Below are 13,390 nucleotides of genomic sequence, written 5' to 3' on the forward strand. Positions count from 1 at the left end.
ATCTGCCTCCGTTCCTGAGGACTGGAAGGTAGCAAATGTCACTCCCATCTTTAAAAAGGGTTCCAGAGGAGATCCGGGAAATTACAGGCCAGTCAGTCTGACTTCAATACCGGGAAAGTTGGTAGAAAGCATTATCAAGGACAGAATGAGTAGGCACATTGATGAACACGGGTTATTGAGGAAGACTCAGCATGGGTTCTGTAAGGGAAGATCTTGCCTCACTAACCTGTTACATTTCTTTGAGGGGGTGAACAAACATGTGGACAAAGGAGACCTGATAGATGTTGTTTTCCTTGACTTCCAGAAAGCTTTTGATAAAGTTCCTCATCAAAGGCTCCTTAGAAAGCTTGAGAGTCATGGAGTAAAAGGACAGGTCCTCTTGTGGATCAAAACTGGCTGAGTAATAGGAAGCAGAGAGTGAGTATAAATGGGCAGTCTTCTCAGTGGAGGACGGTAAGCAGAGGGATGCCGCAGGGCTCGGTACTGGGTCCCATGCTCTTTAACTTGTTTATAAATGATTTAGAGTTGGGAGTGAGCAGTGAAGTGGCCAAGTTTGCGGATGACACTAAATTGTTCAAGGTGGTGAGAACCAGAGAGGATTGTGAGTAACTCCAAAGGGATCTGTTGAGGCTGGGTGAGTGGGCGTCAACGTGGCAAATGCGGTTCAATGTGGCCAAGTGCAAAGTAATGCACATTGGGGCCAAGTATCCCAGCTAGAAATACAAGTTGATGGGGTGTGAACTGGCAGAGACTGACCAAGAGAGATCTTGGGGTCGTGGTAGATAACTCACTGAAAATGTCAAGACAGTGTGCGTTTGCAATAAAAAGGCCAACGCCATGCTGGGAATTATTAGGAAAGGAATTGAAAACAAATCAGCCAGTATCATAATGCCCCTGTATAAATCGATGGTGTGGTCTCATTTGGAGTACTGTGTGCAGTTTTGGTCGCCGCACCTCAAAAAGGATATTATAGCATTGGAAAAAAGGGCAAACTAGAATGATTAAAGGTTTGGAACACTTTCCCTATGAACTAAGGTTAAAACGCTTGGGACTCTTTAGCTTGGAGAAACGTTGACTGAGGGGTGACATGATAGAGGTTTACAAGATAATGTATGGGATAGAGAAAGTCGAGAAAGAAGTACTTTTCTCCCTTTCTCACAATACAAGAACTCATGGGCATTCGATGAAATTGCTGAGCAAACAGGTTAAGATGGATAAAAGGAAGTACTTCTTCACCAAAAGGGTGATTAACATGTGGAATTCACTGCCACAGGAGGTGGTGGCGGCCACAAGCATAGCCACCTTCAAGAGGGGTTTAGATAAAAATATGGAGCAGAGTTCCATCAGTGGCTATTAGCCACAGTGTGTGTGTGTGTGTGTGTGTGTGTGTGTGTGTGTATATATATATATATAGTTTGCCACTGTGTGACACAGAGTGTTGGACTGGATGGGCCATTGGCCTGATCTAACATGGCTTCTCTTATGTTCTTATGTTCATATATATACACTAATCTGTGTACTCAACAGTGAACAAAACACATTTCAGTTCATTTTTATTCCATGGGAACAATATTATAGATTAATATTTTAATACTAATATAAGCTCTTTTAAGATCATAATAAATGTTCCTGACCTCTCACAAATTTATATATTTTATCATTTTTTTTCCTTTTTTTACTGCAGAATAGTTTATTGTTTTATCAGGATGCATGCAAGAAGAATATTTGCTCCTTATTGTCAGTGGGTTCACAGGGATGCCTGAAATGACAGCATAACAAATTGGAAGCAACAATAGCATTTCATTATGTTGATCCTGGAGATCCAGGCAAGCAAAGAATGTTTATCATGTGCTGCTGTTCAAATGTTGGGACTTACATTCAGTGTTCTGGGAAGCTACCATGAATCTCATCCATACCCACGAACAAGCAAGAAGTGTATCCTGCTACATAGGAATTGTGACTTCACATTTAATAGCATATATAACAGGCTGTTCTCTAGAGAGCAAGGGTATAGAATTTTAGACCCAAACACTAACCAAATTACTACAAGCAGAATGGTACAGTTTGATGAGCGACCACTGGACTGCTGTGACAATAATCAGCTGCTGGTGTATCACCCAGACCAATGGATGCAGTCATTATGCAGGCACAACCAGATGTTAAACCAGAAGAAAAGGTGGTGGAAATTCCTGAACCAGCAGGTGAGGCAGAGGAACTGGAGACTGCTGTGGAGGCAGATGAGACCTTAGACTTCAGATGCTCATCATGGGCCAACAAAGGAGTTCTGAAAAACTAACCTACCTCGCAAGGGCATCACTGTCATGCAAATCAATATCATGGGCTGAATTACAGTGCATGTCTGAACCATAAGCAAGCAAGTGGAGGAAAGCAGCATTTTCACTGAACTACCTTAGGGTAGGAATGCCATTTGGTGTAACTGAGTCTTAACTAAGCAGGATATAAATGGTGATGTTAAGAGATACAAAGCCAAACTAGTGGCAAAAGGATTATCTCAAATTTATGGATTTGATTATGACCAAACTTTTGCATGACTTGTAAAATATTCCATAACTAGGATGCTCCTGAGCATTGCAACTTTGGCGGGGAGGGTGGGATATAAATTAAAAATTATTATCATTATCATTATTATTATTATTATTATTATTATTATTATTATTATTATTATTATTATTATTATTATTAAACATGCAGACAGAACACTTAAACATTAAGACTACCTTTTTACATGGTGAAATAGAGGAAGAATTATACATGAAACAGCTACCAGGTTTTACAGATGAAAAGAATAAACAGTTTCAAAAGGGGCTTTATGGGTTTAAACAAGCTGCAAAAGCATGGTTGGATAAACTGACCAAGATGCTACTTAATCAGGATTTCAGACAAGACGAAGCTGGCTCCTGTCTTTACAGCAAACACAGAAATGGAAGATGGACATTTATTCTGACCTATCTGACCTGATCTGATTATTTGCTGTTAAAATAAAAATGGCTGTGCTGAGATTAGATCTGAACAAGGAAATAGAAGTCAAACACCTAGGCAGTGGAACAAAGTCTGAGTCCAGTGGCACTTTTAAGACCACACACCAGTGGACTTAGGTTCTACAAAGAAAGACACCTGATGAACCACTGCCAGACAACAATGACTACAGAGTTTCCATAGGCAAGCTTCTATACTTAGAGATGAGAACAAGACCTGGCACTGGAACAATTTTAAGTATTATCCAGAAGGGTTAACACACCCACCACAAAGGATTGGGCTGCAGTTAAAAGGGTGAAGAAGTACTTAAAGGGCATTGCACATTTTAAACCAGGACTGCCAGCAACTAATAAGCCTACACTGATGAGGCATTTAAAGAGTACTGCACACTTTAAACTGAGCTGCCAGCAACTCATTGATACGGACTGGGCTGTGAAAAGATCAGACCTTATATCTACTAGTAGTATTTTTCCATGGAGTTGGTGCTATAAATTGAGCAAGTCATAAACAAGAAACTGTTACCCACTCATCTACTTAAGCAGTATTTTTATCAGCTTCTGAAACATGCAGAGAAGTAGAGTGGCTTATAATGTTACTGGAGGATTTTGGTATTATGGAACCCTTTGGGTTTAATAACATTAATGGCTGTGTGTTGCATAATTTTGAGGGGAAAGCACATTTACACTGTTATACATATAAGAGCCCCGTGACGCAGAGTGGTAAAGCTGCAGTACTATAGTTGGACCCCTCTACTCATGACTTGAGTTCGATCCCAGCGAAAGCTGATTCAGGTAGCCGGCTCTAGGTTGACTCAGCCTTCCATCCTTCTGAGGTCGGTAAAATGAGTACCCAGCTTGCTGGGGGGAAATTGTAGATGACTGCGGAAGGCAATGGCAAACCACCCCGTAAAAAGTCTGCCATGAAAACATTGTGAAACGTCACCCCAGAGTCAAAAATGACTAGTGCTTGCACAGGGGACTACCTTTACCTTTTTTACAAGCTGTAGACTCACTACTTTACATTGTAGCCAAGTGTCATTTCTTCAGTGTTATCACATGAAAAGATATACTTAAATATTTACAAAATGTGAGGGGGTGTACTCACATCTATGACATACTGTAAAGCCTGAATTTTATAGATGATGAAAAAAGTTTCACCAAATATTGCAACATCTCTTATATATAGCAATACACTGTGAAGTTGGAGCTGACAGTTGCTACAAATAGTGGGAGAAATGTCTCTCTTCAAAGTTAGTTCAGTGCTCTCATCCCTACTATCTGGCTGTTGAAGGCTGCTAACTGGTGGGTTCTACAGTGTCGTTGGCAAAGGTTGTTCCTCTAGAAGCATTTCCCAACAAATCAAACCAGGCAGCCTAAATGATCAGGAGGACTCTTGGAAGTTGGTAGAACGCTGAGAAAGTGATGCATGCCATGACAGCATCTGAAAGTGGATGACTTCAATGAGTTTGTTTCACTTAAAGTTATTGACTTCAGTTTCTATGATTTTCAGAATACAATAATCCATTTAAAGAATGCTATGTATTCATTTCTGTGGACAAAAAAAGCATTATCTTTTTGTTTTAATGAAGTATGTTTGGTATATTTCCTTCTAAGTTTTTTTTTTAACTTCAGAAAACATATCAGCTGCTATCATTTTTCAAAAGCAAGTCTCCAGAAATATCTAGCTCCCCCTTTTTGTGAATAATAGATATAGCAGCCTTCTGGTTGTTTTTTATTTTTAACTACAGGGTATTTATTCATTTCCTTATATATCCCTGGATGTGAACTTTGCTCATCGAGTTCTGCTCTTCCTTCCTTGTTTCCCTTTTGTTCAGAACTCCATCCTCTTACCTTTTAAACAGGGGAATAACTCCATTCTTTACATTTTAGCATCCTAGTCAAGCATTCAGAAATGTTCACAATATATTAGTCTGCACAAGTGCACATAAACATTCTGAAATCATCAGCTGTACTTTCTTGCATTCCCACCAGTTCCCCATCCCATATTTTTTTCCTTTCCCAAGTCTTAAGAACATAAGAAGAGTCTTGTTGGATCATCCTAATGGTCCATCTAGGAGTACATCCTGGTTCACGTGGTGGAAAGCCTTGGAGTATACAAAGCATAGGTCAAAATTTTCCCCCAGTGTTGCCTGCTAGCACTGGTATTCAAAGGTTTGGTTCACTTGAATGTAAAAGTTCCTTTTGATCACCATAACTATTAGCCATGCATGGACCTATCCTCAGTGAATCTGTCTGATCCCGTTTTGAAGCCATCGGTGCTAGGGGCCATCACTATATTCATTCACAGAGGAGATTCTAAGCAGAAGGCAGAGAAACTCGATTTAGGGGTTAGCACTTTCAATAAAGAGTAAGCACTGAATGGAATGTATATTTCCTGTAAATTACTTTTCCCGGTTTTCCACACCATGATTTTCTGCTGTAGTTAAGGGAACTTCTAAGTTATGTTCTCTCCCATATTAAATCAGAAGGTAATAAAACATACAATTTCTGTCATTCCCTTTCCATTGTCTTCCTTATATCAAAAGTTACATTTTAATCTTAGAGCATGGACCTGTCTTCTTGTACTCTGTAAAGCACTAGGAATGTTAATGGAACAGTAATACTAACAGCAGCAGTAATAATGAACCCCAGTTGATGAGAAAAATTACATTTGGAATCTTTAGAACTGCATATTCAATGTATAATCCCAACTTGATAGTTATCACACATTAATAGAAAGAAGGAACTGTAGCTATTCTGTAATGATAGAATAAGTCTAGTTACTTTTCCAAAGAATAGGAAAATGGTAGTTTATCCCTGAAAGAAAGAATGTCATTGTTATAAGGGAAACATTCAGGGGAAGGACCCTTTGTCATGCCCCTTTAAGTACATGAAAAAATCATTCACAAAATATTCTTTCAGTTGATTGGAGAAGTGTTTAATGTGGCAAAAAAAAACCCCTCTTTAAGGTAAACCACAACTTGTGTTAAAATGTGCCCTTAAATCTGTGGAAGATCACCAATAATTTTCTTCAAAGGACAAAAAATAGTATTATTCTTTTGATGGTGATGACCAACTCAGCACAATTTCCTTGGATAAAAACAATCACTGAGTATATTTTCTCTCTTTTCTTTTATTGTTTAGATATGTGATAAAGAATGGCACTACTATGTCGTCAACGTTGAGTTTCCAGTAGTTACCTTGTATATGGATGGCACAACATATGAACCTTACCTTGTAACTAATGACTGGCCAATTCATCCATCACATATAGCAATGCAACTAACCGTCGGTGCTTGTTGGCAAGGTAACAACACAGACTGTAATATATAAATTGAAATATGAGGATTTCTACTGTAGGTTAAAAGCTCAGTGACACCACAGTAATGCTGTTTTATATAATGTTTGTGAATTATGTTTCATTATAATGATACAGGGTATAGTTTCTGTGTCCTTATATCAATGGGCCGGGGGGGGGGGTAGCTTCATGAAGTAGTTAAAAGTACATAGACAGGAAAAACAGAGTTGTGAAATATAGAGATGGACACAAACGTATCTCCAGTTAGCATGTCTCCCACATGTCTCCCATGAACCTCCACAAACTTCCATGGAGGGTCCTGAAGTTCAGGGAGGGTCTATGTGGGCTCCAAATGCATTTAAAATACTATCAGAGCCCAACTAGAAGTGAGCTCTAAAAGGCATTTAAATTTATAGGCCTTCAGAGCCCACTTATGGCTGAGTGTGGCCTGTAAGTAGGCTCTGAAGGCCTCGCCAAGTCCAATTAAAGAAAATTCTGGGGACTTTGGGGGCGGAGCCAGGAGACTTTGGGGGTGGAGCCAGGAACAAGGGTGTGACAAGCATAATTGAACTCCAAGGGATTCTGGCCATCACATTTAAAGGGACAGCACACCTTTTTAAATGCCTTTCTTCCATAGGAAATAATTAAGGATAGGGATGCCATCTTTTGGGGCTCATAGAATTGGACCCTCTGGTCCAATCATTTTGAAACTTGGGGGGTAGTTTGGGGAGAGGCACTAGATGCTATACTAAAAATTTGGTGCCTCTACCTCAAAAAATAGCCCCCCCAGAGCCCCCAATACCCGTGGATCAATTCCCCATTATTCCTTATGGGAATCATTCTCCATAGGGAATAATAGAGTGCCCAGTAGACATTTCCCTCCCCCCACACACACACTTTCTAAAGCGGGGGAGGAGGGTCTCCAAACCAGGGAATCCCCTGTCCCCTCCCTCTCTCACACACACAAATACTTACTAGATCTTGTTTCTGCAGAACTTTACTTGCTGTGAAAACGAAAGCAAAAGAAAGGGAGGGGCCATTCTCCATCAAAACTGTTACTGACCCTTTCCCATGAAGCCCTTCCTGTTTCCTGCTGAGCCTTAAAGGCACACATTTTACAAATGGATCAGTTTGCAGGTTTCTAAACCTGCAGGAGCTCTACAACTACATGATGACTGTGGGGGTGGGGCTTCCCCTGCTGGCCAGCTGGCTGGGGCCGGGGAGAAGCCTGTAAAAATGGGGGATCCCCCACTGGGACCTGGGGATTGGGAAGCCTACCTATAAAAGTGTTCAGAGTTTACTCTTAGAGCTTATTTGAGGCAGGCAGCCTGACTCAACTGAGCTCCCTGAGCGAGTGCCAAAGGCCTACAAAGGCCTTCAGAGCTCATTCTCAGAGCTCAGTTGGGCTGGCCTGACCCGAAGGTGGGCTCTGAAGGCATTTAAATGCCTTCAGAGCTCACTTCTGGTCTGGAGGCCCAACGCAAAAGTAAGCTCCAAAGGCATTCAAATGTCTTCGGAGCTCACTGGGTACAGGCTAAACTCCCAAACTGGTCTCACCATAAACTAACAATGAACCTGTTCGTCCAATGGAGGAGTTCATTAGAGGTTTGTGGTTCATGAAAACCCAAAATACAAATCGCCATTTTCCTGGTTCGTGCCCATCCCTAGTGAGGTACTTAATGAGTCCCAGATTGGAAGCTTGGGGAATCAGTTATTACCTCATTCCTTCCTGACAGCTAGGGCAACTGGACAGAAAGTATATAGGTACACACACACACAGACAGACACAACACATTAGGCCAGTTATCCTTTGCTCTTCAGTGTCTTGGATGACATTAAAACAGCTGGCCTGAATGGGATAGTCTGTCAGGTGACTCAGAGGATCAGTGAAGTGGCAACTTGTAGTATAAACTGTTAGTATTAACAACTTGTCATTTCTTGAGAACTAAGCCAAGATGACTTATCTTTTGCCCATCTTTCCGCTAGCTGCCCTCTGCCCTGGCGGGGGATCCCTGGATTTGCAGCGTCTTCCCCTGCTCTCCAAAAATCTGGAAGCAGGGGGAAGGGAGCGGAAACGGCGCCAAGGAGCGTGGCGAGCCGTGAGTCCAGGTCCTTCTGAGCCCATCTCGGAGGAGCAGCCTCTAAATAAATCCAAGTGGGCAGGCCTGTTGGTCTGAATCCTACTTTGTTCCTCTGGCCTTGGATCGCTCCTACATTGTAGGAAAGACTGCGCAATCATTTGCGGCGAACCAGGCAGGCCAGACTCTCTTTCAGTTGCGCTCGTTTCCCCCACACACACATGATTGGGCTGGGAGGGGCGCAGGTGCGTTGCAGGGCTGGGCAGCAGCAGGCGCTGAAATTCAAATCTGAAGGGCGGTTGATAGCCACTCTTGCCTCAGAGGGATGCAGCGAAGGGAGAGCAAGCGCCGTAGCGGTGCTTGTTGAAGACATGGACCTTTTCACTGAGGTAAACGGCTGCTCACTGACGGGCCAGTTCTGTTTGTGGAGAGGGAGCTTTGTACGGGTGGGAGGGATGCTGACAGAGGGAAGCCTTTGCATGTATGGGGTGAGGAGGAAGGTTCCTTTGTGTGGCGGCGGCAACAATGACAACTTGCTCGCCTTCAGGGCTCGTTTCTTTAGAGGGAGCCCCATGGCTGTCGGGTAGACCGGCCTCTGCACAAACAGGCATGCATGGCCGGGTTCTGGTGACAGCAGTGGCGAACTGGCCATGGTGTCAGCTTAGGGTTGCCAATCCCCAGGTGGGGGCAGGGGATCCCCCAGTTTGGAGGCCCTCCCCTCGTTTTAGGGTCATCAGAAAGCGGGGGGAAGGGAGGGAAATGTCTGCTAGGAACTCTATTATTCCCTAGGGAGATTTATTCCCATAGAAAATAATGGAGAATTGATCCACGGGTATCTGGGGCTCTGGGGGGGGGGCTGTTGTTTGAGGAAGAGGCACCAAATTTTCAGTATAGCATCATAAGAACATAAGAGAAGCCATGTTGGATCAGGCCAACGGCCCATCAAGTCCAACACTCTGTGTCACACAGTGGCAAAAAATTTTATATACACACATACACTGTGGCTAATAGCCACAGTGCCTCCAGTGCCTCTCCCCAAAATACCCCCCAAGTTTCAAAAAGATTGGACAAGGGGTCCAATTCTATAAGCCCCAAAAGAAGGTGCCCCTATCCTTCATTATTTCCTATGGAAGGAGGGCATTGAAAAGGTGTGCTGTCCCTTTAAATGTGATGGCCAGAACTCCCTTTGGAGTTCAATTATGCTTGTCACAGCCTTGATCTTGGCTCCACCCCTAATGTCTCCTGGTTCCACCCCCAAAGTCTCCTGGCTCCACCCCCAAAGTCCCCAGATATTTCTTAAATTGGACTTGGCAACCCTATCTCTTCATCTAGATTTCTGCTTCCTATTCATGAAGATTGTCAGACTTTGGCTTATTGCCTGCATTCATGGATTATGCTTTGAATGTACATTTTGCTATCTCCACTTGAAACTATAGGGTTGGATTCTGCAGATAGCCCATATAAGAGTTTGCAGAGGTAAATCTTCCTTTCCTTCCTTCAACAACCCCCTGTGACTTCAAAAGACATTTTTGGAGGAACCTCAGAGGAAAAACTGGGCAAACTTCTCCCTTTCCTATTTCACTAGCCTTTCTAAACTTACTCCACTGGCACAAATAGGAGGAGGATATTCTATTCAGTTCTCTCTCTTATCTGCATTCTCCTATGCCACTTGACATTTTGTCCAAGAAAGTCCAATAGTCTCCAACATCAGCTTGGAGGGGGGAAGCAAGAGAGCTGTTGAGGGAAAGGGGAAGAACCTCCTGTACAAACTCCTTTGTTGGCAGTTAGTACAATAAGACCTATAGGACATTCCTGTACCAACAACTTGATCCTGCTGTAATTCTGAAACCATAGAACACTAATCATATTCTATTTGTGTATTTGGGTTTGGTTATTCCTGCCACTCTTCGGTACAGGCTTCTCTGAACAATTATTTGCAGCTGGGATTTTGTCCTTTAATTTGGGTCTGTGATAATTACTGATCAGATGAGCTTTGGAAAATAGTTTTGATTTTGCTGCTGTGTGTGAGTGTGTTTGTGTTTTTAACTGCTTTGGGTAGCTCAATGAGACAGAAAACCAGTGTACAATAAACTAAATCAATGTACTTCTTATTTCCTTTTCAAGTTGTCCATTCAAAGTTGTTTAATATTCTAATTTGTTTAATATTCTAATTTTATTGTAAATTGTTCTAGAGAGAGAAAGTGGATATACATGTTGTTATGTGCTCTCAAATTTCCCAAGCAGTGGCTCCCTTTGGAGGAGACAGCACTGAAGACTCTTTTTTTTGTTGTTGTTTTGTAGTATTTGTTGTATTTACAAATATATAGATATAGATAGAGCACAGGTGAAGACACAGAAGCAATCTTTCTAGGGCTGCTAGCCCCCAAGTCCCGGTGGGTTTTCCCCACTTTTGGGATCTTCAGCCTTTCAGCTGGCCAGTGGCAGAAATTCGACTCCCAAAATATAATGTGTCATGCAACTGCCCCAGTGCAATGACATCACTTCTGGGTGACACCATCACACCAGGGAAGTCACAAGGTGATGCTCTGGTTTTGGGGCCAACTCTATGGTTTTGAGGCAGGGCTGGAGGAGTGATGCTTGTCCCCTTGGCAGAAAGGTAGCACAAAGTTCCATTTGATTCTTCATGCTTTTTAACATCTACATGAAATTGCTTGGTGAGGTCATACAAATATTTGTGCTGGATTGTCACCAATATGTGGATGATTCTCAACTTTATCTCATGCTTTTGGCTGATTGTAGGGGGGCTGTAAATCATTTCCTAGAGGAAATTTGGGATGGATCCAGGTTAATAAACTGAAGCTTAATCCTGACAAGACAGAGGAGCTATTAGTGGGTGGAATGACTGACCTGAGTATTAAGGTGTTTTCCTTTCTGGATATGGTTGCAGTCCCACTAAAGGAGCAGGTTAGCAGCTTGGGAGTTGTCCAGGAGCCTCTTTCACCAGCTTTGGCTGGTGAACTAACTGCAGTGTTTCATGGACAGAAAGGAACTTGCCATTGTGGTGCATGCCCTGGTAACTTCTGAATTAGATTACTGCATTGTACTTTAGGGATGTTTAGTTTAAAAAATGTAATAATTTTTTATCTGGTTTTCAGGTATAGTACAGTTTATGTTATCCTGATTTTTAAAAAGTGTTGTTATTGCTTCAGGATTTTTTTGCCCCCCAGTCGGAAATAAGGAGTCACACACAGTATTTGGATATAAAACAGGCCACTATTAACATAAAACTGGCATGGGGCAAGTCAAACTAACAGGACAAGCCAAGGGTAACTCCTATCCTTCCTAGTCCTGTACGGGCAAGCCCTGTACCCCCAGCCTGAGCCAAAAATGATGGCAGAAGCCAGGCTGGCCTGCTGTGTGATCTCATCCCCTTCCAAGGCCTCCCCTGAACAAAGGGAGCCCGGAAAGGGGAGGACCCCCTGTGGCAGGCCTTCACCGCAGAGAGCTGTACAGCCCAGCTGCTGATCCAGCCTGCCACTTATCCAAAGTGGGACAGCAAGCACGTGCTCACCAGGGTAAAACCTAAGCCCCTCCTGCCACCACCAGTGCCAAGCCTCAGCTTAGGCCCACATGCCCACTGGGTTGCCCAGAGCTGCTCAAAGCCCCAGTCAGATCTCTTTTAAAAAGGCCCTGTTGCCCTCCACCGAGAGGTGGACCCCATCAGTATGGTAAAGCTCAGCTTGCTCAACCTTTATAGCCAGGTGTGGCAGATAAATGCCCAAACCGCCAGCCAATGCCTTCCGTAAGGCCCCATTGACTTTCCATCTGGCCCGTTCAACCCCAGCTGGGTCAAGAGCAGCCTACCAAACCCTGCGGGGGAGGATGGCCGATCACATAATCAGCACGACCAGCTACCTTTCCAAGATGACCTGAAGATCATTAACAGCCTGCAATGACTGGGCCTTGCCCTTCATAAGGCCCAAATCATTGCCTCCTAGGTGAATCACCATCATGTGGGTCGGAGGACCATTCCTCCCCTGAAACAATAGTGGTAGAAGCCCTGGCCAATGGAGGCCCCATCACCCCTGCCACTCCACAACAGCCCATTCACTGAGCCCCAGCTGGGGATGGCATCATTCACCGACCCTCCTTTCAGGTGGGAAAGAAGAAGAAAGAACTCGCCCACTGCCTTTTTGGGACCACTTCCAATGGGGAGATACGTAAGTTGGGAACTGGAGGAAATGCGAAAGGGCCCAAGACCTGTCCCTCAGCACACTCCTTAGTGATCTTTGCCCTGACTATATCCTCCATACCCTGAACTGAATGCAAATTAGATGCTATCACCAAGCCCGTGGGCCCAGAAACGGGATTCGAAAACCAAACGTAAACCATAGATAAGATAGGTCCTCCAAGAATTCCTTAAGGACCCTCAGCTTGATGGGACTGGGTCCCTTTTGCAGAATTCTGTGCCACTCCCCTGGCCCCGGGGCACTTATAGCCTTTTTGTTTGGACCGGTTGCAGGCGGAGAAGGCATGTGCACTGCTGCACAATGGGCATTCGTGCTTATATTTATAGGCTTTCCGTGCACAGACCCCCTGGGACGTGTACTCGCAGCAGAGCAGCTGGGGTTGAACCGACTGCCCCGCCACCAAGCGGGGACCTGAAGCAGTTTGTGGACTAAATGCCTGCTATCAGATCTGTCACCAGCATTGGAATTCGCCGGCGACATCAGCTGCAGCCACAGCTAGTGGTTAGTTTGATCCCAAGGCTTGATGGGGTTAAGGGCAGCCCTCATCCGAAACTCCTCATCATATTGTAGCCAGGCTGCCCAACAAAATCTGTGTAAACCTTGTAGATTATATCTCAGTATTGAAATAGCGGATCTGCCCTTAAAGGCTATGCCCGCGCTATGACATCTGCGTAAATAAGAAAACTTGGCAGCCAATTGGCCCAGGTCCTATTGACCTTTCTCCGTTTCAGCTTCTGCTTATCCTTAACATCTAGCTCCTTCTTCTCCTTCTTTTCCAGTTCCCTGAAGAGGAAGGTGAAAACATTC

General features: G+C 43.7%; 1 protein-coding gene across 1 annotated transcript in view; it reads left to right on the forward strand.

Annotated features, from left to right (window-relative positions):
* Nucleotides 1-13,390, forward strand: part of CLSTN2 (calsyntenin 2) — a 715,214-nt gene that overhangs the window by 653,235 nt on the left and 48,589 nt on the right. Inside the window, exon 9 of the mRNA XM_060242174.1 lies at nt 6,141-6,303. Within this exon, the coding sequence (XP_060098157.1) occupies nt 6,141-6,303 (163 nt within the window). The remainder of the gene's footprint in view (nt 1-6,140; nt 6,304-13,390) is intronic.

Source organism: Heteronotia binoei, chromosome 6 (genome assembly GCF_032191835.1).
Source record: "Heteronotia binoei isolate CCM8104 ecotype False Entrance Well chromosome 6, APGP_CSIRO_Hbin_v1, whole genome shotgun sequence".
Classification (NCBI taxonomy): domain Eukaryota; kingdom Metazoa; phylum Chordata; class Lepidosauria; order Squamata; family Gekkonidae; genus Heteronotia; species Heteronotia binoei.